General features: G+C 38.0%; 3 protein-coding genes across 10 annotated transcripts in view; 1 reads left to right on the forward strand and 2 right to left on the reverse strand.

Moving 5' to 3' along the window:
* Positions 1-11,288, reverse strand: part of LOC306852854 (integrator complex subunit 6-like) — a 24,853-nt gene extending 13,565 nt beyond the window's left edge. The window contains exons 1-7 of the mRNA XM_079389967.1: positions 10,998-11,288; positions 10,804-10,881; positions 4,135-4,284; positions 2,259-2,348; positions 1,933-2,116; positions 596-724; positions 346-509 (exon numbers count right to left, since the gene is read on the reverse strand). Of these exons, the coding sequence (XP_079246093.1) occupies positions 346-509; positions 596-724; positions 1,933-2,116; positions 2,259-2,348; positions 4,135-4,284; positions 10,804-10,881; positions 10,998-11,108 (906 nt within the window). The 5' untranslated portion in view covers positions 11,109-11,288. The remainder of the gene's footprint in view (positions 1-345; positions 510-595; positions 725-1,932; positions 2,117-2,258; positions 2,349-4,134; positions 4,285-10,803; positions 10,882-10,997) is intronic.
* mospd1 (motile sperm domain containing 1) lies at positions 10,605-18,818 on the forward strand. 3 transcript variants are annotated; one of them, XM_079389975.1, is made up of 6 exons: positions 10,605-10,953; positions 15,596-15,875; positions 15,956-16,031; positions 16,135-16,367; positions 17,558-17,719; positions 17,801-18,690. In XM_079389975.1, exons 2-6 carry the CDS (start codon positions 15,722-15,724, stop codon positions 17,830-17,832), a joined length of 657 nt encoding a protein of 218 aa, XP_079246101.1. In that variant the 5' UTR covers positions 10,605-10,953; positions 15,596-15,721; the 3' UTR covers positions 17,833-18,690. The 3 variants fall into 3 exon arrangements, with proteins under 3 accessions (XP_079246101.1, XP_079246102.1, XP_079246100.1); XM_079389976.1 differs by lacking the exon at positions 10,605-10,953 and adding an exon at positions 11,436-11,872; XM_079389974.1 differs by lacking the exon at positions 10,605-10,953 and adding an exon at positions 12,811-13,037 and having other exon boundaries at positions 17,801-18,818.
* On the reverse strand, positions 18,603-27,241 carry LOC306852855 (P2R1A-PPP2R2A-interacting phosphatase regulator 1-like). Of its 6 annotated transcripts, none has more exons than XM_079389970.1 (11): positions 26,991-27,241; positions 26,302-26,810; positions 25,006-25,081; positions 24,872-24,925; positions 24,562-24,605; positions 24,263-24,317; positions 23,416-23,511; positions 23,230-23,315; positions 23,036-23,097; positions 22,854-22,950; positions 18,603-20,874 (listed from the first exon to the last, which is right to left on the reverse strand). In XM_079389970.1, the coding sequence occupies exons 2-11, from the start codon at positions 26,424-26,426 to the stop codon at positions 20,736-20,738; spliced, it is 834 nt and encodes a 277-aa protein (XP_079246096.1). In that variant the 5' UTR covers positions 26,427-26,810; positions 26,991-27,241; the 3' UTR covers positions 18,603-20,735. The 6 variants fall into 6 exon arrangements, with proteins under 6 accessions (XP_079246096.1, XP_079246094.1, XP_079246097.1 ...); XM_079389968.1 differs by having other exon boundaries at positions 26,302-26,475; positions 26,991-27,201; XM_079389971.1 differs by having other exon boundaries at positions 26,302-26,846; positions 26,991-27,195.

Raw genomic sequence — 27,241 nt, forward strand, 5'->3', positions numbered from 1 at the left:
TTGTCATTTCCATGCACTTTTTTGGTCATTTTCTTTTTTTTTTTTTTAATTGTTGTAATATTTCAGTTAGTTATCTTAGTGCTTTTACTTAAAACTTTTTTCAGCAAGTTGCCTAAACAATATTTCTGGTTTTCACATCGTTTAGGTTTTTCATCAAATACTCATATTTCAGTTTTATTTCAATTAACAAAAGTTATAGTTATAGCTGTTATAATAATTAGTTCATAATAATTAAGTAATAGTTATAGTTGATTATAACAGCACTGGTCTGGACCCACTGATATAGAAACAGAAAATCATTGCTTGACTCTACACTCAAACTCTATTTTGTAGGTTATTATTTACCAAAGTGGGGGAGTTCTGGTCAGGCCAGAAGGATTCTGGGATTGGCCAGTGACCCACAGGAACGCCCGTCTTTGGGTTGGGCCGGACGTAAATGAGCTTGTGGCAGCTGTGCCAGGGCTGTGGACTGAAGGACGATAAAGGACGAGCTGAATCCACAAGACCATCTGAACAAATAGAAGACAATATTTGTGTATTAACTGTTTTCCCAATAAGCACAAAACTAACATGACATCACAGAATCAGCACTGACCTTCACCTATCAGAGGTGGATCGGGACCGCTCTTCTCAAAGTTTATTACAACTCCACTCAAAACCTTTTGGACAAGAGACTCGAGACACTGGTTCAGCATCCTTTGCGTCCTCACACAGTAAGAGCGGCCTTATAGAGAGAGTAAGAAAACAGAGTTAGCTGAGCTATGAGATTAACCAGCAAAACTGCATTATCAACTAAAAATAAAACCACAACTGTGCTTACGGAAACTAAGTGCATGGGAGGAAATCTTCCAAAACACAATATAACACAAGAAGCAGTTTCCGAAGAAATTGAACCATACAAGCAAATATGTGGGTGGCAACAGATTACTTCCTTTCAGCAACCTAATCAGTTGATATCACTAATAATCTTAGAGTTTGGACACCTTCATGTTGTTACAAACCTGTTTGACTTTATATCTTCTGTGGAACATAAGAGAAAATATTCTGAAAAAAATGTCTCATTGCTTTTTGTCCATACAATGGAAGTCAATGGTCATCAAAATGGTTTGGTTACCAACATTCTTCAAATTTATATTTTTTAAAAGGGGTCATTGGATGCCCATTTTCCACAAGTTGATATGATTCTTTAGGGTCTTAATGAAAAGTCTATGACAAAGTTTGGTTAAAATTTCTCAATGGTAGTGTAAAAACACCTTTTTTACCATGTCAAAATCAGCTCTGTTTTCAGCAAGCCGTTCTAGTCCATGTTGCTTTAAATGCTAATGAGCTCTGTTGACCCCGCCCCTCTCTTCCGTGGGGTGACGAGCAGTACTGTTTACTTTAGCCGCGAAACTGGCTAACTAGCACGTTATTAGGAAAGCTGATTTGCAAAGATTCATTAAAAAAACAACCCTTAAACTCACTTCTGTAGATGAAGCTGGATCACAAATGATTCGTGCGAACCGCATTAAGGCAGATCGGGATCGGCGCATTAAAAGTAATCCTCTGTGTCTTCAGCGGCTCAGATGTCGGGATAAATGACTACTGCTATATTCATATTTAAAATAGGGATTCAAAAAAAAAACACTGGGTGGAAAATTGCATTTTACTTCATGACTTCACTGGAACAAAGACCCTTCGCATGTGGAAGCTGTGCTGAAGAGCAATCACATAATCACGGATTTGTAAGGAGGTTGACAGATTAATTGCAGATTTTTAGAGGGGCTCAGATGAAAAACAGGACTGAGGCTCCCCTTAATAGGGTCTAGCAACACTTTTATCTAAAGGACAGTTTAGTGGAAACCAGACCTCATGAACTGAACTTTAAACGAGGGAAGGTTTATTTGATAAATATTTTAACCTGCATTTTAAAATGCAATTGATTGGCTGTACCTCCAGTGACCTCACACATCTGGGTGATAGCAGACTCATCAGTGGGCACGCTGCCCAGCTGCTCGCTGTCGGGCACGGCCACTCCTGGCAGCCGCAGCACCAGGGCGAAGAGTCGCTGGTCCCAGCGGAACGGCTCCTTAGTCAGCTCACTACCTGGCAACGGGGAATTCAGAGGCAGGTGTAGCTGAGGGAGGAAGAGAAAACAAGAAATGAGATGCCAATGGCGTTTATGAGAAAGACACACTGCTTGCAGTGCGTAACATTGTGTGTCAGGACAGGCTGATCAAAAAACGTTGGCATGTTGGTATAGAGTTTTTGTCCTTCACCTCCTCAGCCACCCCAGAGCTGTGTGTTAATTTGTTTCCATCTGTGATCGTAATAATGACCGATGGCTCCAGAAAGAACGGGTTCCGACCCTAGAAGAGAGGAGAGCATTTCTTAAAAAATCCAAAGCTCAAAGAAATAGTTTAAATAAACCATAAATAGTTCAAATGTTTGTACTCTGATTTGAAACATCTATCTTTGTTTTCATCCATTTTTCGAGCTACTTGTTGTGGAGATGCTGGTGCAAAAACAGTAACATTGTGAAACATTATTACAATTTAAAATAACTTTTCTATTTGAGTGTTATTCAGTGTAAATGTCTATTTTATTCCTGTGATGACAAAACAGAGTTTTCAGCAGCCATAACTTTAGTCTCAGAAACCAGAAACCTTCTAATACACTGATTTAGACACAAGAAACAGTTCTTATTATAATCGATGACATTTAATCATTCATTTCGTTTTCAAGATTCTTGAATAAATGAATAAAATCTGATGAATAAAACTTCAAAAGAACTATTTATTTGAAATAGAATTTCTTGTAACATTATAAATGTCACATTTGCTCAGTTTAATGCATCCTTGCTAAATAAAAGTATTAATTTATCATGACATGGGCAATTTGTATCAGAACTTGATCTTTGTTCAAAATGTTTCAAAATCCTAAACCTTTCTTTTTGTTCCCATGTTTAAAAAAAAATCAGATTTTCTATGTAGTTTTCAATGTTAACTGAAAGTACATACATAAGTGTCAACCGAATTCCTACACAGTTGAGAAAAAAATGGCATAGCAACATTTAACCTGACAGATGTTGTTAATTGTACAGTAAACAGTGAGTGAGCAGGAGATGCATTCTCTCTGTCCATACTGCAGGGGTCAGCACTCAGTTATTCACCTCACGCATGCAGACTGAGCATGTGGATTAGCACACTGCCTCAGGGTTATCTCAGACTGCATGTCTCCTATTTTAGGTAGTCCAGCATGGTCTTAATGTGTGTATGTAAAATATCTGAATATTCTGAATAACAGGTAATCCAATTAAACATTTCTCTGTTTGATGTTGTAGAAGAAACAACACAAATCACAGTAATTTAAGTTGATACCCGTGTGCTCTTGTGAAATACTGTTTTATAAGACGAAATACCCCACAAAATTGGCTCTGTAATCTCTGCGTGTTGCTACATCCATTCGTCCTCCCGAGTTAAGAGGACCCCCTGTCACTACTGATGAAAGCATCTCCACTACAAAGCCTCGCTGAACGGATGGTGCTGCTTGAAGCACTGGGCAGCATCAGGTTTAAAGCTTTGGACTACAGAGTATTTTCCCATATGTTAGCTGGGTCACTCTCATGCCTTCTGGCACACTTTAGATGTGCTGTGAAATGGTTATTTTTGAGTAATGGCTTCTTTCCAGCTATGAAGGAACATGTTGATGCACACTGGGTTTTCTGCAAATATATGTTTACGTTACATAAATATATAAAACGTATTTGTTTCCTTTAAAAGAGTAGTTCACTTTCAGAATGAAAGAAATAATATGGAAGTCAATAGTGCTCATCAACTGTTCAGACCCCAACATTTTTCAAAATATCTTCTTTTGTGATCAACGGATGAAAAAAACATATACAGGTTTGGAACAAGTGGGGGGTGAGTAAAAGATGACAGAATTTTCATTCTGAAAGTGAAATACTCCTTTAAGGACAAAATATTCAAGGCTGGATGGAAGGTAAAATTTGTTAAAATACTGATTGATCTGAAAATCGGGCAGATGTATTTATCTCAATGTCTACTCTTATTATGTGAGGAGATGTTTCTGATCATACTGCATATTATACTGCTATTATACTGAATAAAGAATGCTGAAGGGAGATATTATTACCTGACCATAGTTGTCGATGCCAGAGACTAGTCTGTTGAGATTGAGCAGGTCGAAGGAGGCGCGGAGAGCGTGACCCAGTGTAGTCAGTCCAGATGCCTGCAGGTTCTTCAGCTCGGTCATGAATGTGGCATGATTCTCTTTCCAACCCGCCTACCATATACAGGAAATACAAACAGATGATGTGAAAACCAGCTCCATATAACCTCGGCAACACAAAACATTCAGACAGTGACATTTATACAGTGAACCCAAAATGTACACTAACATTCAAAAGTCTTGTAAGATATTTTTTATGTTTATGAAAAAACTCTCATATGCGCACAGAGCATTTATTTGAGAAAAAATACAGTAAAATCATGTGATGTTCCAGCAGCCATTACTTCAGTCTTCAGTGTCACATGATCCTTCAGAAACCATTCATATGTATAAAAGTGTCTCCAAACACCTTTAAGGCCTCTGTATGTATTATTCAAAACATGATCAAATCTTATGAAAACTATTACATAAACTGTAAAAAGTGATAAGTTGACTTAACTTAAAAAAAATTAGGAAACCCCTTGCCTTAAAATTATTAAGTAAATAATAATTTAAAAAAATACGTTAAGTGAATTGTCAAGTTCAATGAAAAGTAATGACTGTATTCATAATATATTTCTTTGTGTTTGGCAGAACAAAGAAATTCATACAGGTTTGGAACTACTTGATGATGACAGAATTTTCATTTTTGGGTGAACTATCCCTTTAAGCACATTTTAAGCACAACAACACTACCTAAATGTCAGGTGAGAGAGAGAGCCAAGTAGGTGAAAGTAAAGTCAGACAATAAAGACCCAAAATGACCACAGGACAAGCTTTGCAAAGCATTTGAATGAGCATGTATAATTGTGTACCACTTATACATATATACAGCGGGCAGCCTGGTAAGTAGAAACACAGATCCGCTACATGAGGCTGGTTTTACTATCTTTAAAAGACATGTGGTTAGTGTGTGTCTGTCCCTGACCCACATTACCCCTTCCCAGCAGAAGAATACAGTCATTACTTTACTGCTCCCTCAAAACAAACACAGTAAAAACAACAATATAATGAGTTCAGATGCTGAGAAAAGAACCGAGGTTAATAGTTCACTAAATCTGCTTTTACAAAATGATTCCTGCTCCACATGAAGTTTGCTCAGCATGAATAAATCAACACATTACATAAACATGCATACATTGTAAATCCCCACAAGGGAGAGAAGACTTAACAGGTCAGATCCCGAGGTGGTTGAGCTTCACATGTTTGTGGGTAGATTTATTTGTACTGGGAAACATAAAAGAACAAAGCAGGCAGAGATTTGTCCTGACAGTGTGCGTCTCTATCCATGTATGGAACAAAAAAAGAAACCATTCAAGCGATAGCTCTTCTAACTGGCACTCAATAATTCAAGCAACAGAGTAATTCTATTTTTTTCCCCCATCCGTCTTTCTTTCCCTCTGCATTAACAATTTATTGGCTCTGAAGAAGTGTGACTGCAATCAGACTCTCCTTTAATCACACCCTTGTCCAGTGAGGCAGAAGAGGATGGGAGAGAATAAGGAATGTGAACACTGAATAAGCCAGGAAAAAGGATAATACCCTAATTGTAGCTTTAACAGAGGAAATGTAAACTCAAACCCTTCTATAAAGAATGAAAACCCGACGGCGATCCAACAGAGGAAAGTACAAACATTGTAATCCACATACGGGTTAATGTCACGAAAGCATATCCAGACCATATTTTAATCCAAAAGTAAAATTACTTCGTCTTTTTACTTTGTGATATTATTTTCGATTCTTCTCATTACTGTAATGTACTAGATATTTCACTTCTGAAATTTTTATATTTGGATGTTTATTTATTTTCAGTGTGATTCTCATTTTCATTACTGTAATACAGTATTTCTTTATTTGGATAGCACAAATTGAAGGCAGTACAGCAAACACTACAATGATGTATAAATACTTTACAATTTAAATAATTTATTATTACATATCAACATCATATTTCACCCCCAAACCAAAGGGAAAGAATAAAATAGAATAAATTCATATTTTATATAAAGAAAATTAAGACTAATTAGTCTATTATTTATTTATTTATGTACCAGATATTTTCCTTATAAGATTTTCATTTATTCTCAAAAGTGATTTTCATTAGATTTTCATTACACATGCATAAATAAAGGCAGTTAAGCAAATGCTACTCTGATGTATAACTGATTTATAATATATAATTTTTTATGCATTACAGTAATACAATGTGCTTAATTGTCATGAAAATAATGCAAAAGAAGTGGTCACAAAAATCCCAATGGTCTCTATTTTGCTTTAGGCAAATGTATCATTTTTAATTTTTTTTGCTTTTGATTTTGAGGTGCAATATGAACCGGGTATCATCTTGACAGGTTTCATGAGATTCGACCATATATGTCCCCCCAGAGCAGAATGGAAAAGGCGATAATGTTAGATAATCATAAAGCTGTTGTTTAGTTACAGAGAGATCTAATGAATTTTCTTTTTTTCTGCTTTCAGAATTAGCGTACCATAAAACCTGCCTCTGTATTTCCTTGCCAAATGCAGGACAGGTGGCAAGACAAATGAGCAGTTTTACATAAACTGACAGATAAGCACTTGTTCCCTGTTAAGCTCCTGTTCTGAGGAAAGCGGCAGTCATATAAACACAGCTCTTGTGATTGCAGGAGGAATCATCACAGCAGAAAGGGCGCGTGACGACCCGGGGAGGATTCACACGGGTTAAACGGCTGACTTTATGGCCGGAGTATTATTCCAGGATCAGGTTGCCTTGTCCCAGGTTTTCATCTCTACTATCGCCTAAAGGTTGAGCTGATCACAGATAACCATTGAGCTCAGTTACATACATACACCCAGTTTTGCAGGAGGGACACGTCTGTGGTCTGCAGGGTGGTGCGTGTCATGTGTGATGATAAAGGCCAGGCAGGAACTAAAGTTGTCACTCTAATGGAATGAGAGCTGGTTAACCAGCCAAAGCACCGATCAGAGGGACCATCATGCTCATGAAAAATAGATCTCCATTTTGATGCTGAGTGAATTTTGAAAAATAGGGATCATCTTTTGTCAGCTACTTGTATAGAGCCAAAGAAAGGCAGCCAGTATATGTTCAGTTATTTTGCAAATGAGGTTTAAGGAGGAGGAGCAACATTGTGGATTTCTGAAGAAATATTTGGCCTGTCTGTCTGTCATGAAGAAAGGACCTCAGCCACTCCCATTTCATAAGATTCAGAGCACGATAAAGCATGAGGCAGTCTACAGGATAAACAGAAGGCCACTGGATTCACAGCTGAGATATTCCTGGGCTGCACCAAAATATTTTATGCATGCATGTATAATGCATGTAAATGTACAGTGACTCTAAAGCTATTTGGACACTTCATTGCATTACCTAATAAAATATCAAGTGGGTTCTACAAACTAATGATGCTTCTCCAAAGTTACTTGATTTTTCTTACTCATTTTTGCATTTACTTTCAAGCAACTTGTCCCAATGTCATTTTAACAGATTTATGATATTTTGTTATATAACGCAATGATATTCATAAAGTGTTCAAATGTTAGATGAGGTAATGTAAATATTTGAAGGTGTAATGTAATATGGAGGGGTTTGCTTTGTTTGCATTGTTTTCCAGAGCCTCATGGCGTAAACCACAAATGCAGTTACATGCATTTTTCTTCTCTCTTTCATTAACCAACAACAGAAACAACACAGTGTTTACAACAAAACAAATTCATTTCCATCTCTAACCTTTCGCTTCAGTGATAAGTAATCTCAGCAGTAATCGATTAAGAAAACTGCAAAGGGCAAAAACTGTGTCAACTTCAGAAAACAGGCAAGACTAAGAATAATGTTCTGCTTGGCCGGGGCTCAGACAACAAGAGAGGCACACAAACAGGAAAAGAGAGCTTTGTGAGGACTGGAGGCTCACTGGAACTCTTCACTGTTTAGCTGCTGAAAATCTCATGAATAATTGACGGGAAATAAAAAAGGCACACTGTCAGATACAGAGGCCAGATTCTTGCTAGGCTGGTATTTGCCCAGTGTATTCTAGTCGAGAACTGGGTTAGCCTGCTCGCTAATTCTGAAGAGCGACTGCTTGGCTGAGAAGTATTTTTTAAACAGGAGGAAAACGCTGGCCACGAATAGCTCAGAGAGGGCTAAGAGCTTATGTAAGAGGGCAGTTATAACATCTCATAACACTTTCTCAAACAAAGACATAGTAAGATAACAATGCCAAACATTTGCCACTTCCACATTCAAAATTTCATCACGTAAACGGCTAAAACATGCCATATGTCTACTACAAATCGTTATAGTACCCATTATAAGCAGTAAAAGTAGTTATAGAGTTAAGTGTTACTTGGAAGTCAGCCTCAGATTATCTTGGATAAACTGGAACAGGGTGGGAAAACTGCATGACAAGCAGTGGAGTAAGAAACCCCCCCAAGAGAGTAACTGGCTACCTGCCAGATAGTCCATACTAATGAACTGCTAAAGCATAGAGCTACTCTCATTGTCAATGTCAAACCACAAACAAAGAAGACAGGAACCCAGGCAGCACTATGTCACATGTACATGTCGGTAAGTACAGGCCTTGATTCAACTGGGAAAAAGATGGATGATACTTTGAAATTAGGCCATGCAAAGTGACCACATAACCACAATTCTCACATCCAATATAATGGCACCTCAAGAGAACTGGCACAGCAGTTTATAAACAGAAAATTATGCTGAACTTGGGGAGAGAAGGGTCTGAAAACTGCTGAAGAATTGGGTTTGTTATTGTTATATCTAATATTTTGACAGAGGTGTGGATTTTAAGCAAACTACAAACCCTATTGTCATAAAAATCAGCGCTCTGTTGAATGTACTCAGAGGCTCATGCCCATTTCAACTTTTTAGCCAAATGGATTTTAAACAACTTTTACATGTCAAAAAATAAATATTTCTACATTTGGTAATACATTCCATGATTATTTGAGGTGCAAAATTAATATTGCTCAGAAATCATCACCTTTTTTGTAAATTTTGCTCGTTTGAAGGCAAAATATATAATTTAGCTAATGTGATTTGTGCAAAACGAAAGAGATCTTACAAACTATTTTTTACTAGGAGTTATAGTATTTAATGAGATATGTATAATATATCCATTTAAATGTCAAGGGTTTTGTGAAAATGATGACTGGTTGAATCTGTGTCGCAGGTGCTTCATGTTTCTCTAAAAGACTACAGAAAACTGTTTCCAACTCACAAAATGCACTGGTTTAAAAACATATGTTTCTATAAGCTACAAAATATGTGACTGATGCATGACTTATATAATACTTCTAATATTGTGGAATAGCAAAAGTGTTAATATGTTCTTGCTTTGGTTCCTAAATCAGAAGTAGGCTATATAGTCATTGCAGTAATTAATAATAATAATTTATTTGGGTTTTTTAGGGTTTTTCAAACAATGCAACCACAAGGTTAGTTCTAGTCAGGTCTGTTTTCCATATATGAAAATGAAGGGCGATCACTGAAGTTTAGTAGCAATGTTGCTTAAAAAATGTATATTATATAAAGATGTTAACCTGGCTTCTATGCATACTACAGAATTACACCAATAGACTATCATGACTCATAAACATACATAGAAGAGCCAGAAATGTCTCTGCCTCCTCCTCGAAAATAAACTTGGTACATGATGCCCATTAATGTAATACATGCAAGTCTAGTCGTGCCCTTGTGTCTCAAGTCATGACTTCCATTACATTCAGTTAGTACTCTGAGTAAAGAGATTTGTTTGACTACAGTTCACGCAGATGCCCGACCACACAATCAACTCACAGACCCTGTTATCCTTACCCACAAATGGTAAAATATGAATAGCTGTCACATATGAAAACAGCAAAACACCTCCTAATTTCTGTCCTAGGTTTATTGTATTAGTAGCACTTGCATGTATTTGTACTTATGTGAGGCTATAGCATGGTTCATGCCTTATATGTAAGCGTTGGCTTAATAATGAGCAATTAGCAATTATGCTTGTATAGGTATATCATATGTTTGAGTGAGCTGATGTGACAGGCACGTCACCTTTCACCTGTTTGGGAGTTTTAAATATGAATGGGAGTGAGGTGAATGTACTAGGAGTGGAGAGGGAGGGAAGGAGGCAACTCACACAAGCGTCTCCCTCTCTCTCATAAAGAGCAACGCAAACCTGCAAAGCATCTCCTCATTTGCTTATTGATGGCTGTTGCACAAATCAAATCGTGTTGATTTGTTCAGGCTACAGTGGCCAATGAGAATGCGAGAGGAGGGCACGCGACAGAGGGCAGGCTGCTTGTCCAATCCGGACCGAGTTGGGCCGTGCACGCGTCACAGTGTTTAATAAATCTCTCCGCCTCCATCTCAGCGCTCGAGAGCTTTCCCAACACAAAAGCAAAATGTCCGCCATGTTCAGAGGCTGCGCTGCTCCGGGTCTGCGGATATTTTAACAAAAATTAGCCGTTTTCGTCACCGGGAGGCCGCCTGACCCGATGCTACGAACCAGAGGGACAGTAGAGTCTCACTGTCAGAAAAATAACTCCGCTTTAACCACATATAAGCACAATTTAGTAGTATTTATTTACCTTTACGCCGTATGGTGGATCATCGAATGTAACTAGCATGTACCTGTCGCCTCTACTAGCCGGGTCTCGGGCACGCAGCTGTTAAAGAAAACCAAACAATAAACATTCATTTAAACTGATCCTGCCATAGGGATCCTTAACTCCAACAAGGTACAACAGCAAGCTGAAAAAGTCGGGGTAAAATTATGCTTTACCTTCATAAAGATCTCAACCGCGCCTTTAGCAATGTCCAGATACGTCGTACCCAAATAAGTGCGCTGATTCATAGAAGCGGACGTGTCTATCAGAAAAAGTAAAATAGGCATTTTGAAATGTATAGATAGACCTCTAGATGTTTGCTAAAATATCTACAATCGGCATATGACCTATCTTGCGGCCCTGGGCGTGCATATATGTGTGTATATATTTTGTTATAATCAGACCCCCCCAAAAGAGGGTCGTACTGCCACCCTTTGCAGCCGCCTGATTCTCTATCTGTCTTTTCTGAGCAGGGCTCGCGCTGTTAGAGAACTTCTCTTCCGAACAAGACCGGAACGCCTTCGCCCCGCCGCTACAACGCCATTGGCTGAGCCTAGCCGCGAAGCCACGCCCACTCGGGTATAAAAGTGCAATGAGGTCGTGGAATTCCTCTTATTCTCCGCGAGCGGATGGAGACAGAGGGGGACATTACGTGTCGCCTGTACGCTTTGTTTTTGTCTTTTAATAGGCCTTTAGCTATTGCATTGGGTGTTACACAGATCTGACAGGTTCATTTGTGACATATATGTGATCACAAAACCAGTCATAAGTAGCACGGGTATATTTGTATCAATAGCCAACAAAATTATAGATTTTTCTTTTATGCCAGAAATCATTAGGATATTAAATATTTTTTGAAAATTTCCTACCGTAACTATATTTTTGATTAGTAATATGCATTGCTAAGAACTTCATTTGGACAACTTTAAATGCGATTTTCTCAATATTTTTGCACCCTCAGATTCCAGATTTTCAAATAGTTGCATCTCGGCCAAATATTGTCCTATCCTAACAAACCATACATCAATGGCAAGCTTTTTTCAGCTTTCAGGTGATGTATAAATCTCAATTTAAAAAAATAATTTGACCCTTATGACTAATTTTGTGGTTCAGGGTCACATAGTTTCATTTTCATCTCATATAAAGGGCGACCCCCTCCTCGCCTGATCCTGGTTCTGTGTGATTTTTATAATAATTGTGGCTCCCTCTGACCATGGAGAAACCCGTCCTCGTCCGCTTTCCCCTCCTCTTGTTTATCTCCGAGAGAGAGTATAGGCAAGCGCCATGTTAATACAACAATCCGCCTGAGACCGTGATAACAGCGGCACAGACGCGGGAGGAGAAGCAGCGTTGTCGGGCGCTGGCTCCTCCTAAACCACGCTCCTCGGTTTCCGTGGAGCCTCGCCGCACATGCCCTTTGAATTTGTGAATGTCAAAGGATACATTTTTAAAGTGGATCTGTCAGTGTTGTTCATTCATGAATTGCATGCGTGTCCCTGGAGAGGGGTTAAAGCTCGTCATGTTTTAATTTCACTGTAGTGTTTTTGTAATGCAAAATGCTTTTTAAATTTGCTCATTGTGCAAATGTGTGCAAGCGGTCACAAATGTTTTGATTATGGGTTGTGCCCTAAAAAGGCGGTGGTGGATAGTTGTCATCTGAATGAGCATTAATTTAAAGGGCGTGCAGGTTTCTTTAGGATTTCTTTAGGAGTTGTTTACTTAAACTTTATAGGCGACAAACATGCTGTATGTCGTGTTGTCAAATGTTAAGCTGTGCTTTCATTTGCTAACATCTATAGAAACATGTATTTGTTTCAACGAAATGCTTCCTTTGAGCTTTGCTTTTAAACCTTAAAGGGACAGTTTTACCTAAAAATACAAATTCAGTCACGCAAAAGAAGACATAACCGCATTAATATTCTGCCCAGCTCTCTTTAACAATTTTATTTTAGGGTGAACTGTCCCTTTAAGATTTTTCATAACCCAAACAGTGGTTAAGATTTAAAACGAAAGACGAACGTAATTTATCTTCTGAGAACATATCCATAGAAAAATACTATAAATAACAAAGTACATTTGCGAAACTCAATGACGTCACAGAGGAAGCCCTCCAGTATCCCAGCATTCAACGCGCCCTTGCAGCGTATTGTTGACAAAGAAAAATGAAAAGGGGTGGGATTTGAACGAAATATCGTTAAACGGTAAACGGGAGTGAGGTAAACATATATGTTTATTCATTTTTTTCGACATGCCTTATTCTTTAAATAACGTAACGTAAGATTGAACGCTGTGTTTACCATATTGTTATGCTAGCATGCTAACCATACCAGCAATAGGCCAGCATCTAGAGAACAATACTAAACATTATATCTATTAAATATGAACCAGTAACAATATTTGCAAGCGGAACGTCTTATTAAATGGTTAGTTACTGTGGAGAACTGAAATGACAGCATTTGCTAATATTTCAGGCAGATACATCGTTCTCGAATTCTGTTTAACATTAGACATCCAAATGTATTGTATGTAAGGAATATTTAACATCACGCGATTTGTGGTCGCAAATGGACGCTTTAATGTGTAGGTTTATTAAAATATGAATGTCATATTGCATATAGCGATCTCTCTGCTAAACACAATAGGCTTCAAGAGAACAAAAGGTGATATCCGATCAGCTCTAGACATTCTCTAGCTAGACATCAATCATTCGACGGGGATTTGAGTATTATACAGAGGACACTTACAGGGGGTTTTAGTATTTAGTTGAGGAGTAGCGTTGTTTTTTACGTGCCTGTTTGGTGTATTTATCTGTAAAAGCCAGTTAAATTCATATCTGGGCTGATATTTGAGAGCAGACACTCTTGTATCTGCCAGCTGTCATTCTGTGTCATTGACCTCACTAATATGATGTTAGAGACTGTTGACGTTATTTATTCAGTAAACACGGTCACATGACTAGCCACGTGGAGACAGGAGCTTGTTTAGGTACAGAGATTTTGGCCATCATCCATTAGTCATTACTACATTGACACCATTATCAGATTATATTGACACGTGCCTTGCATTTTCCTTTCGTTTTATTTACCTGCATATCTATATTAGCAGCTAAATTATAAAGTATTTTTATATAAACAACAGCTTTTCAGGTCATGCTTGTGTTTAATTAAGTTTTCCGAAGCATGATTATTCTCTTGCCAAAAATAAGTCTGGGAGAAACTGTTATTATTAATGTAATTTGTAATTTATTTAAACATCCTGTTGCAGGAGTTCTCAGCTGCTTGTGGTTTATAAGCTGCAATGAACTTCACAGGCATGACAATATGATATAACAGTATGGTACAATAATTATCAACAAGACACATTGAATTAGAGAACCAATCATTTTGGTTTCTGAATGGTTATGAATTCTGATCATCTAAATAACAGCTGATCATTTACAGTAAAAAATGTACCCGTTTTGCAAGAGCAACAGCTTTTCAATTCATGCATGTGTTTACTTCACTTTTATGAAGCATACTTTGATTATTTTCATGCCACAAATAAAGCTGTTGTTACTTAGACTTAATTCATGCTGTCAGATGTCATTTATTTAAACCTCCTATTGCGTTAGTCCACAGCTGGTTTTGTATTAGGATTCAGATTTTGTCAATTTGCCCTGCACTGTACCACAGTTGTTTATTGTACAAAAAATGTCTTTCAGATCAAATATTGACATATTACCACAAACTGCATAGACCTAACAACATGATAAATGATTAACATGACACATGAAATTGGATAATTGATCATTTTAGTTAGTAAATAGTTATAAAGTCGGATCATTTTAATAACATTTGATAATTTACAGTAGAAAATGTTTTTTTGGGGCTTGAGTGCTTGTCAGACAGTCTGTTCTTGTTGGTATGTGTCTAGTTTGGCTGCTTATTTCAAGTTGACAGATGAATCTGTGCCAAAAATAGATTTAAAGTTTGATAGAATATGCAGCCTTTGACGTCCGTATGGTTGATATGGCAAGTGTTTCCTCCTCCTTTTTGTTATCTTAGTCATGCACAATTATATCGTTTCATCATGTGAATTTAGCATTTAGCCATCTGCATCAGAACAGACCTGGATCATTTTTTTGGTCATGACCCACTATTTTTATCACTGTGTTTTTTGAAAGAGGTCTCTTATGCTCACCAAGGCTTCATTTATTTGATTAAAATTCAATAAAAACAGTAATATTGTGAAATATTATTACAATTGAAAAGAACTGGGTTCTATTTAAATATATTTTAAAATGTAATTTATTCCTGTGATTCAAAACTGAATTTTCAACATCATTACTCCAGTCTTCAGCATCACATGATCCTTCTCAAGAAATCATTATAATATGCTGATTTGCTGCTCAGTAATATTTCCTCTTACTATTAATGCTGAAAACTTAATATATGCTTAATACTTTTTTTGGACACTGTGGATTTTTTGGTAAATAGAAAGTTCAAAAGAACAGCATTTATTTGCAATAGAAATCTTTTGTAACATTATAACAGTCTTTAATCAAAAGTGACAGGAATGCATTAATTGCTTTAAATAAAATCGTACTGACGCCAAACCTTTGAACGATAGTGTGCACATAGTAACTTCAGCCATTCAATTCACACTAAACTTGGGTTTTTGTGTATTTTTGATGTTCCATTATGACAAGCTTTGTTATTTTGATTTAAACATATTATTTGTGTTTATGCATCCTATTGTCTGTCATGATGAAATGGCCCCATTTCTGTTATTTCAGAGGTGAACGTCATGCTGCCAAAGAGCTGAACTGGCTGCATTTAGAACTGGATCTCTACACCGTTTCAGCCCAGAGACGGAGTGGGAATACAATAAAGGGAGGAGGACGTGAGCTCAGCTGGAGCCAATGCAGCAGCAGAGCCGGCAGCCTGACCTAGTGGAGGGAAACCTTCCAGTGTTTGTGTTCCCCACTGAGCTGGTGTTCTACGCAGATGAGCAGGCTTCACATAAGCAGGTGCTCACCCTCTACAACCCTTATGAGTTTGCTCTTAAATTCAAAGGTGAGTCATACATTTTATTTTAGTACCCCATAGTGTGTTGCAGTGGTCCTTCCTTTCTTAACTGTTTGTTGTTCCATCAGTTTTGTGCACAGCGCCAAACAAATATGCCGTGGTGGATGCCACTGGTGCTGTTAAACCGCAATGTTGCGTGGATATGTAAGTTTCCAGATCTTGCACAACATTTTTTAACAGAAAAATTGAATTTCGATGTGTTTCAGCCTTTCACAACCTTCCATTTCTTGTGATTTTCGCCAAACAGTGTGATCCGCCATAGGGACGTGCGGGCCTGTCATTACGGGGTGATTGATAAGTTCCGGCTGCAGGTGTCTGAGCAGAGTCAGAGGAAGGCTTTGGGCAGGAAGGAAGTGATGGCCACTCTGCTGCCCTCCGCCGCTCAGGAGCAGCCCCAGGTCCGGCCCCAGGAAGAGGAGCGCAGGATGAAGGAGCAGCTTGCTGACAGAGTGTTCTTTGAGCAGACTGCATTCCAGACAGGTGCATTCTTGGTTCCTGCTGTGATTGATTCACAGGCGCTTGTATTTCCAAAGAAAAAAGCTTGTAATCTTTCATTAAAGAGTAATGGCTTTCTCCATCTTTTCAACACTCTTAATTTTTTTAAATATCCAATCCATATCCAATTTCCTTTTTTTTTTTTTTGGATATTGTGCAGTTGCTTTGACACAATTTACATTGTTAAAAGCGCTATATAAATAAAGGTTACTTGACTTGACTTGACCAGCCACTAAAAAACTTTTTGTAATCCAGGTAATTCACCAAGAATAAAATCATGTCTCAGCATTTTGCTTGTTGTTGAATATCTTGTTTCAGAATGTTAATCACAATATTAAAGTAAAATGGTAGTACAGTACAAATAATTATATATATTTTATACACATATATGTATATTATCTATTTTATATATATATATATATATATATATATATATATAAAATACACATCTTTTTTTTTCTTCACAAAAATACAAGTTACTGTTTATTTATTGGTTTTGTTTTATTTATTTATCACAAATTGAAATGTAGCAATGAGTTTAATATTTGCTAGAAGTAATACTTTTTTTTTATTTATTAAATTGCAAGTCTTTAAATGTTTTTTTTTTTTTTTTTCATTTCAAGTTTGTTCATTTCTATTTTCTTTTCTTAATAAATTAATTAAAGGTTTCTTCATTTGTTTCACAAAAGGAAAATAGAGTTATATTTTGCCTGGAAATCATATTTATATTTTTCATATTAAATGTAAAATTGTCTTTACAGTTTTTCTTTGCAATACACAAGTTTCATTTTTTGTTTTACAATTTTTGGGGGTTTCCTCACAAATTGAAATTAAGCAATGGATTTTTTTTTATATTTACAAGAAGTAATATGTTGTTTTTTTGACTTTTACTTTTGTATTTTCAAAACACTTTTCTTTTTCAAAACAACTTTTTCACAAAAATATACTTTGTAACAAGCTCATAAATTCATGAATGCACTTTTGCTTGAAAATAACTGTATACACTGTAAAAAAACGGATTGGTTGGTAGCTTTGGGTCTTACTGAGCTCTACTAAAGCTGTTGCTGTTAACTCCTTTTCCCACTGGGTGGAGCCAGAGAGCTGTATTATTTTTATTTGGTGGTTTGCTTTCATTTTTAAACCATCTGCTTCTTTCTTTTTCTGTGTTTGCATAGAGAGCCGCACAGCGCCTGGGGGCCCCAGCTTCCTCACTGTCCTTTTAGGCCTGGTGTGTATGGCGGCCCTTATGCTCCCAACTCTGGGAGAGCAGGAATCCACAGTGCCTGTCTACCTCCACTTAAGTGTTAACAAGAAACTTGTAGCTGCTTATGTTTTAGGTGAGTCGCAAAAAAAGCATAATATTGCAAATATATATTGTCTTGTGCACTTTCTCATGATTTCATTCCTATGTCGCACAGGTCTTCTTACAATGGTTATTTTGCGCACTTGAAGTGCTCTTGGAAACTATCTCGTTGAGAGGAACTAAAATGATGAAGAGGGGAGATATGGACATTAACACAGCCAGGAGGGTTGTGAGGATGGGGGGGGAAGCACGTCTGAGAACCTCCCTATAAACAGGAACTAACTTCTTAAATGATCATCACAAACTCACAGACACAATGAAGACACAAAGATCCAGGGGCGAGGGGAGGGGAGCGCTCTGTGTTTACAGGCCGAACACTGACTGAGCTGGCATTGAATCTGGCTGACTATTATGTTAAGTGGGGTGTGGGGGGGTAGAGAAACGTGAATACATGAAATTAAATGTGTTGTTATACGTCATATTCGGTGTCTGTGACTTTTTGTTGCTTTTCTCAAGACTGAAAATGGCTTTATGTTCTGATGTTTATCCGCCGCTTAAATCTTGTGCACAGTAATCTCTATAGATGCCACATCAAATAAAGAAATTGATTGTTAAAAGCATTTCTTAAACCTTTTATGTTCAAAAGTATTGGTAGTAACAGTTTCTGAATCAGTTCAGGCGGTTTAGGAAGCAATATGTAACTGAAGTGTGATAAATGTTTGTTTAGAACAGGATTAGATACTCGGTAAGCTGGCGTTTATTCAATGTTTTTACTTAGCTTGTTTAAATTTAAGTTACAACAGACTGAAGAACAAGTTTGAATATTAATGGGTTTTTCCACATTCTGTCAGAAACTGTATTAGAACCCCCTTCGGAACTAGTTTCTATATTACCCACAGTAACATAACGCATGGTTTTGAGTCGGTTACATTTTATTATATTCTGCAAGGGTGAAAAAACATTTGTTTAAAAGATTTCCATTTCAAATAAATGCTGTTCTTTTGCATTTCTATTCATCAAAGAGCAGCACAACAGTTTTCAACATCGATATGAAATGTTTCTTGAGCAGCAAATCTGCATATGACACTGAAGACTGGAGCAATGATGCTGAAAATACAGCTTTGAATCACAGGAAAAAACTACTTATTTTTTGCTGTTAAAAAAAAAAAAAAAAAAAGCAGCTTTTGTGAACATAAGAGACTTTCAGAAATATTAACGAGTTAACTGATGCATTCAAAGTTAATTGTGGAAATGCATCAGTCTGTGAAAAGCACCCACTGTAAAGCAGAAAGATTCATTATGACCGTAAATTAAGTACACTGACAGTACACCGTTATGACCATTGTGTTTTTGAAGACAATAACCAGACTGTCAACAGCAAATAAGTTTATCACAATTTATTTCTGACATCTGGAAGTCTCTGATATGATGGGAACAAGATTTGTTCAGAGAGCACAACCACACGTCCTCATGACAGCACTCAGGTCCTCCTCAGAGTTCATGTGCACAGGCTTTAAAAGCACTGCATGAGGCGATAGGACAGAGTAAAATCATTAAATAAAGAATTCGACACGTCCACAGGACAAAAAACAAACCAGCAAAGCAAACTACAAATACACGTCACCCATCACTACAGGACAGAATCTGGATCTACACGACCCACTTCCTGTATTTTTGTTTGCAAAGACAATCAGAAAAAGATTTACACCGCGGTTTCACTTTTCTTACGTGAAAAAACCCTCACTCAAATCAATTAAATGAAAAAAAAAAAAAATTACAATCACTTTCTTGAACAGAAAAATGAATTTATGATACATCATATCATGCTTGAGGAAATAAAGCAATTTCTTGTATTTAAATTTATAAAAAACATTTACAAAAGAAAAAACTATTTCCTAAAGTAACTACACCCCAAACAAAGAACTCCTACAATTAAAGTTGTACATTTCTCTTATATACAAATTTAAATGGCACACCGTTTCGGTATCAGTAGATTACATTTAAAACTCCTCAAATAACATTTTTGATGAGAGGGTTTCATTTCTTTGCACTTCTGCTCCACATTTTAAACTGCCAAACGCATGACTGTTAACAGCCTCTGAAAAACCACTAAAAAGGCTTTTAACTGCACCTGTAGAGCGCATTCTCCTCCAAATCCTTCCCGAGTAACAAACGGGGCAAAGCCACTGTGTGAAAAATAAAAGCCATACAATGGACATCATCTCACCCCCGGATGTTTTGCTCCATTCTCTGACAGCACGGCTGTACGCACGTCTTTAGGTTGACAAACATCAACAGGCAGTTTAGTTTCTCTGTAGTGTTCAAATCGAGGGTTTAGTGGTTACCAACAGCTGCAATATTAAATCCCATCTGCAGTAGTTGTGTAGAGCAACCATGAATATCATTCTAACAGAGAATGAAGTGCAAAGTGTCCTCCACCTACTTGAAAATCAAGAAAAGGCCATTCCTGAAAAACTTTATACGCAGATACAGACCAAAGCCCAAAATGAAATTCTGCCCCTTTAAAGTGCAGCTGCACCGCTAATAAAACTCCAGAAGAGCCAGCTGTCAGTTTGCCGGTCGAGCTCTTTGCCGCCGCACGTTTTGCCACGAATCTTATGTACATACTTGCATACAAATAAAAGCAAAAAAATAAGTTAAATTCTCACACAATACCAGTTGGCAAGCTGAGATTGTAAATCAAAGAACGTGCCTGTAGTTGTTCTCCGGTTTACAACTGATTCATTAGGGAACCAAAACAAAAAACAGTCCACAATCCTCCTCGGTGATGTCCTTCGCTTTGATACAGATCTATACACCATGTTTTACATCTATTTATAGCAGCTGATGCAAAAAATATCCAATCTCCATGCCCTTAGGGCCTGTCCCATACGGAAAACTCACGCCTCTCTTTAAAATGTAACATAACAGGACAATTCAGGAAAAGAATGAAAGCCATTGGGGAAGGCATTGGGAACGCAAGTAAAATGAGTGGAAAAGGGCCTGAGAAGCGGCCCAGTACTCCTGTGATGTCCGTGATGCTCAGCGGATCACTTAGGGGAGAGGTCCTGAAGCGGCGTGAGGGGCGAGTTACTGGAGGAGGGCGACACCCCTTCCATCTTGGCGGGAGAGTCTGAGGAGGACCCGACGCTACTGAGACTCCCATCCAGAAGATCTGGAGACAGACTGCTGGAGAGACACAAATAGAAAGCATGTTAAAAACAGGTCGTTTTCCACAGCTGGAATCATTCACAAGAAAAGTAAATGAGCTTACCGTTTTATAAAGTTTTCCCAAATAATTAAGCCAGACTTATATTGTGAATGGACTCCCATGACAAAATACAAATCAAGTGATTTTAAAACCAATGGGGTTGATATCTATATTCCAGTAGATGACACTTCATACAAACTTCACAGCAATATTCAACAAAGTAATAGGCTACTACACACAATAATTAAGTTAGCAATATAAATAAATGTCTATGACGTATTCAATACTACGAGGAAACACGGTCACAAATTAAAGGGAATAAAAATTGAACAGTATCTAATTTTTAGCATTCAATTGAATTTTTGATCAGTATATCAGTCAAATATTTTCTTAGCAACCGAAACTCATTAGTATTATACTATTTTTATAGAAATGTTACTATTCTAAAATGTGACATCATGAAAATCTTACTTTTTCCATGTTTAAGTGCTATAATCGGGTCCCCAGTGCATGTCAACCCAGAAAACGTGGGGACAATTCTTTAGGCAAGACTTTCTTTGCAACTTCATGAAAAAAAGCAGCTCAGATTTCGCTTCCCCTGCGCTGTAGTAAGGGGATCTCATTAGAATATTACTGCCCCTTAATCTGCAAGTTTCCACCCACGGCACCACCATTGTGTTTTCACAAGCGACAACGGTGTACCAGTTGTAACGGTGTAACACCATAGTGAAAGTTGGAGCAAAGCATGCTAACTGTTCTGTCTTTGGCTGCACAGAACATCGTTTGGAGTCCCAGCCTCAGAGACGACAAGAGAGCAGTGGATTTACTGTATATTGCTGCTGCCACGAAGAGCTAATATAAACCTGCAATTTCTTTCCCAGTTGTTTTCCTTCACAGACATAACCGACTGTTTTCGTAACTCGGGTGTTTAACAAACGTGTATGTATTTGACAGTGTAAGCGCAGTAAGACATGAAAGAACTAATACTCTCATACCATGTGACAGCCGCTTTCTCTGCACATGCTTCAGATGGGAGCGCTCAAAAAAACGTATACAAGAAATTCAAACTAATATGGTTTAAAACGTATTCTCAGTTCGATAGACTTTATTCAAAACGGATGTTTTTTGGCAGAGTATCCTTGGTACGAGCTGTAAAGGCACAGTCCTATCCTGGAAAAGAGGGCAGGGAGCAGCAGGTCTAATTTGCATTTAAAGAGACATGCACAAAAATTGTGTTTCTGCTTCCACTCAAAATAGGCATTTTCAAAATGATATAATAAATTGTCTGGGGGGTATTTTGAGCTGAAGCGTCACAGGCACATTCTGGGGACACCTGAGATTTATTACATCCTGTAAAAAGGACTCCTTCAAACTGTAAAAAGACTCCTTCAAAGTAACTCACTTTACAGTAGTAAAATTACAATACATCTGTCTTCACTTTCAAGAGTTATGTTTTATCCTGGAAAAGTGCAGGGACAGTAGTTTAGTTTCTATGACAATGGTTTACACTTGCGAAAAATCGTGGACTGTCCGAACAGACACAAAAATTGACCTGTACACACACCCGCCTGATGATTTCCAAAAAAAAAGATCAGATTACACTGACAGTGCGTGAACCATTGTGGAACGCAGACAGAAGTATACTTTGAGCTTTGTGAACAGAGCCTCTCGGAGATGCTGAAAACCCTGGATCATGTGCTGCAAGTGTGTAAATGATCAGAGTGCTGCGCTTCACTCTTAAATAGGCAATACAAATGTATCAATACTGGGAAAAATGAGTAATGAAAGTTTCAAGCATTCAGATGAATTGATATATACACCATTTTGTTTTTTTTTGGACAACACTAGTTGACAAATTAAAGACAGATGCAGAGTTTATAACCCAAAAACATCCGAGTACTCATACCCTTCACATATAATGCACTCAAAATGAAAATAAATCCAGTGTGAAACTCACCAGGTGTTAAGTTCAGGCAAGTTGGACCCCTCTGTGGACAGCATGTTGGTGGTTCCCTGAAAGAGTCTCTTGGGCTGGCTTTCTGTCTCCATTTCACCTGAGAATCCACCAAAAGATTTTACTTTTTAGTCATCCTAGTTGTAACGACATTACAAAACTAAGCATTGTGTGTGCTCCCTTACTTTTGCGTTTGAGAGGGCCCAGAATACCAGGCCTGATGCAGTTGATCGGGCTCTGACTCCTCCTGCTGGGCAAACGTTTGATGAGTGACATCAGCTACTCAACTTGATATCCTACACTATAGTAACCTATACTATTATGCCTAATGGCAGCAGAAAACTTTCCTGCTGTGGTGGGATTCCTGAACAGCGCTTACCTGAAGCGGCGTGTTGGGCTGGGAACAGGGCTGGGCGTCAATCCGTTACTGGTCACCAGGATTTGAAGAGACGGAGAGAAACACTGCTGCTCGTTGAAGAGAGAGGTCAAAGCATTAAACCTTAAATAGCAACAACAGTACAGCAAGTTATAAAAAAAAAAAGAAAAAAAAAAAAGGAAGAGATACCTTCTTTCCGATCCCTCTGGTGGGCGAAGGAGCAGGAGACACAGGCACAAAATCAATCCGCTTCGGAGATGATGATTTCTCAAGATCATTATCACTCTATAGAATCAAAGCACAACCACAGAAATCACTTACCCAATACGGCAGTATTATTACAGCTATTTAACCACTTGATTATTAATACAGTGTTGGAGTATTATACTACCAGTCCAGTCTGTTCTTGAAAGACTGGTGGCCCTGTTGACTCCATGAGCTTTTTTCTAGCATGCTTCCATTTTCTCTTCCACAAACCCATCAACAGGGGAAAGAGGAAGTGTAGCAACTTAGCTACCGCATGCATTCAGTTGTTGATAAATAATTGTGATGATTCAGGTTTAAAAAACCTAAATGATTTAATTTGCGATGATATTATTAATATACAAGCGGTTTAATAATCTGGGTCAGTACGTTTAATAAGCAAGGACACACTAATTTGATCAAAAGTGATTGTAAAAACATTATTAATGTTACAAAAGATTCCTTAAAAGAATGCAAAAGTATCCTGGAAAATATAAATAAATTCAACATTGATGATAAACGTTTGACCAGCAAATCAGAACATTAGAATGATTTCTGAAGGATCATGTGACACTGACAACTCAAGTAATGACTGCGGAAAATTCAGCTTTGCCATCATAGGAATAGACTACTTTGAATTATATTCAAATGGAACTATTTTAAATGTAGCATTTCACAATTTCAGCTTTTACTTCATTTTTGACCAAATAAATACAGATTTTGACTTGCTAACTTTTTAAAAACAAAACTCAAATGATTGAACGGCAGTATTTTTTTTAAACCAGTATCTTACCAGACTAAGACTCTCCTCCCAAGACTGGCTCATCTGCATGGCTGCCTGCACTTCTCTAGAAAAAATAAACAGAGGAAGAAATTAATAGATGCGTCACTAAATACTTACATTATTCTATCCAACAAATGACCAGAGTCAAACAGTCTAATAGAAGCCCTCATTTCAGTGTGTGCAGTACACGCCGAGCACTACTTGTCAATTATTGTTATGAACACTGGAAGCAGACAAAACCTGCTGTCAGCTGCAACTGATAAATGAGAAACCAATGCCCTGGAGGTTCAGCAGATGTGAGGTCTTACCGTTCATGAGCAGTTTCACGGTTCATCACATCAACACCCTCTTCCTATAAATGAAGCAGCACATAAAGAATCCTTATATGAGCAAACACATCAACACCAAGAAATTATTGTACACATCTATAAATGCCATGTTGGAGTGCGGTACTACCGGCCAGTCTAACTCTGAAAGACTGGTGGTATGCGATAACTCCAAAAATGTAATTTTAGCATTTACTTTTAAGCACACACTCCCATATGCACATATACAGGAGTAGTGAGTCTGAAATGCTATGAAAAGTCATTTCACAGTACATTGAAGCAAACTTTATACCTGTTTGATCCTCTGCAGTCTTGTGCTAGGAACACGTACCGGTGAAGATGGGACCTAAAAAGCATGAACATCCAAATAAGCAAAATGCATTAAACCATAGCAATCAGCACATTCTGCTGCAACTCTTTACATACCACATTGGGTCGAACAACAGTAGTACTGTTTCTTCTGCTGCGGAGAACCTCTCTCTGGAACACCTGAGAAGCATCACTGGGGAAACAGAAGAGCTTTTTAAACATCAGCATTTACTAAAAACTACTCATTTAAACTTTAAAGTCATGATAAAACTGAGCAAGTAGAGACAGATCCTTATTGCAACATATGTTGGCGTTGCACTTTAAAATGCAGGCAGAGGATGGGGTTTAAACATAAAATAAATGGATAAGTCCAACATGTCACCAGAGAGAAGTCTGGTGTTTCACCAGAAGGTCTAGTTCTGACATTAATGAAACATTAAAAGGTCAAAACGTGTTTTAAAAATGTAAACCAGTACAAACTAAAGTATGCATTTAGAGTAAATATTGTATTTAACACCATTGCCGTACTAATAATGTGAGAGTTTTATACTACCAACACAGTCTGTTCTTGAGAGACTGGTGGCCCTGATAACTCAAAGCATGTTATTCTAGCATGGCTACATATCTCTGCTCTCCATCAGTGAGAGAGCAGCCACAACAGTCATGCATGGTATCTCTCAACAATAAGCTATCCAGCATTTTAGACATCAAAAATCGTGTAGGAACATATGCATACCTGTTTGCAAACCTATATCCTAAATAGTTCACCAAAAAATTAAAAAGTACTGAATTTACTCACCCTCTTAGCATCCAAGATGTAGATTAGAGTTTGTTTCTTTAGAACAAATTTGGAGAAATGTACATGATTTGCTCACCAATGGATCCTCTGCAGTGAATGGGTACCATCAGAATGATAATTCAAATGAAAGGTTTTAAGTTACAAAACATCTTAATGCTGGAGTTATTAGAAAAAAAGCTGGTTTTTGCTGCACAAGACCAACTGCTGGTCTGGAGCCATGTGGATTACTTGTGTATTGTGTTGTTTTTAATCAGCTGCTTGAACTCATTCTGATGGCACCCAATCACTACAGAGGATCCCCATTGGGGTTTAAATTATGTAAAGCAACAGGTCTTCAAATCTGTTCTGATGAACATACAAACTCGTTTACATCTTGGATGGCCTGAAACGGAGTACAGTTTCAGCAAATGTTCATTTTTGGGTGAAATATTGCTTTAAGCTGTGTTTTCCAGATGGTAAACCTGCTACCAGGTTCCAGAAACTAGTTTGAACCAATTAGAAACCAGTCAGCTACCAGCTTAAGCTGGATCTTTCAGTATGGTCAAGTAGGCAGCTCACCAGTCTGAAAGACACATTCAATAATATACCAATATAATACAGTTACTGGTCGTCACCTCAGGCCGTTTATCATGGGTTCGCTGTTAGATCGTCTCAAGTGCCCATCGCTCTGAACAAGGGACGACGGGATGTCCAGATCCAGCTCCATCTTCTCTTGTGACATGATTCCTTGATTGTTCATCTTTATTGTCCTTGTATGTATGCCGCAAAAAAGCACGCAGGTTGCAAAGCTACATCGTTGAAAGGCACAAAGCAGATCAATGTTACAGTTCACTATGTGCTCATTTTGCAGCCTATATAGAAAGGCTAGGGCTTCTGTCGTTGTTGTTGTTGTTGAGGGTCAATGTAGGTATCGATCAATGCCTAAGGAAGTGATCCGTTGGTTTCTGCAAACCAACATTATGCTTGCTCGATCTGCACCGCGTTTCTTTCTAGAAAACGAACCACGTTGTGGTCCAAACCTGTAGATCCAGCGACTGGTTAGCTGCGAGCTAATATGTGAAAGGGGTTTGGCCCAGGCACACCATTCCTCTGCTGTTAGCTTAGCTTGATGGCGCACAAGAACCTAAAACAGAGCAGCTCCGGTCAGATAACTACAATTCTAGGAGTGCATGTGGAAAGGATGCATGAAAGCAACAATTCAAAGCAGGAAAGCATGAAGGTTAAACCGTGAGCGCGATAAAAAACAAGAGCTGGAAGCACAACAATGTTCAGCTGGTCATCATCATGTTGCTAACTAGCTTACCGTTCGTGATGGGTTGCTGGGCAAACGCATGGAAATCTCAAGACAAGCGCGCGGCTCCTCTCCGACATCTTCGGTTTGGCTTGTCAGTATCTAGTTGGATGAGTTTGTAACTTAGTTGCTTCTATCATAGGTTAGCAAATTCTGTTCATCTATTTTCTGGACGCCGCAGCGTACCCACAGCTCAGCTAAGAGTCCCGCCCCTTCTGTTCCTACCGGACTGACTGACAGCATCGTGAACCAATCAGAAACTC

This window comes from Barbus barbus (assembly GCF_936440315.1).
Source record: "Barbus barbus genome assembly, chromosome: 33".
Taxonomy (NCBI): Eukaryota; Metazoa; Chordata; class Actinopteri; order Cypriniformes; family Cyprinidae; genus Barbus; species Barbus barbus.

Excerpts from the sequence above, each read along its gene's own strand:
- mospd1 (XM_079389975.1), top strand. The coding sequence starts at position 15,722 with ATGCAGCAGCAGAGCCGGCAGCCTGACCTAGTGGAGGGAAACCTTCCA. Across the intron at positions 16,032-16,134 it reads CCGCAATGTTGCGTGGATAT|TGTGATCCGCCATAGGGACG; the intron begins GTAAGTTTCCAG and ends TTCGCCAAACAG. Across the intron at positions 16,368-17,557 it reads GCAGACTGCATTCCAGACAG|AGAGCCGCACAGCGCCTGGG; the intron begins GTGCATTCTTGG and ends GTGTTTGCATAG.
- LOC306852855 (XM_079389968.1), bottom strand. The coding sequence starts at position 27,058 with ATGTCGGAGAGGAGCCGCGCGCTTGTCTTGAGATTTCCATGCGTTTGC. Across the intron at positions 24,926-25,005 it reads CTGTTGTTCGACCCAATGTG|GTCCCATCTTCACCGGTACG; the intron begins GTATGTAAAGAG and ends CATGCTTTTTAG. Across the intron at positions 23,512-24,262 it reads GGGAGGAGAGTCTTAGTCTG|AGTGATAATGATCTTGAGAA; the intron begins GTAAGATACTGG and ends TTGATTCTATAG.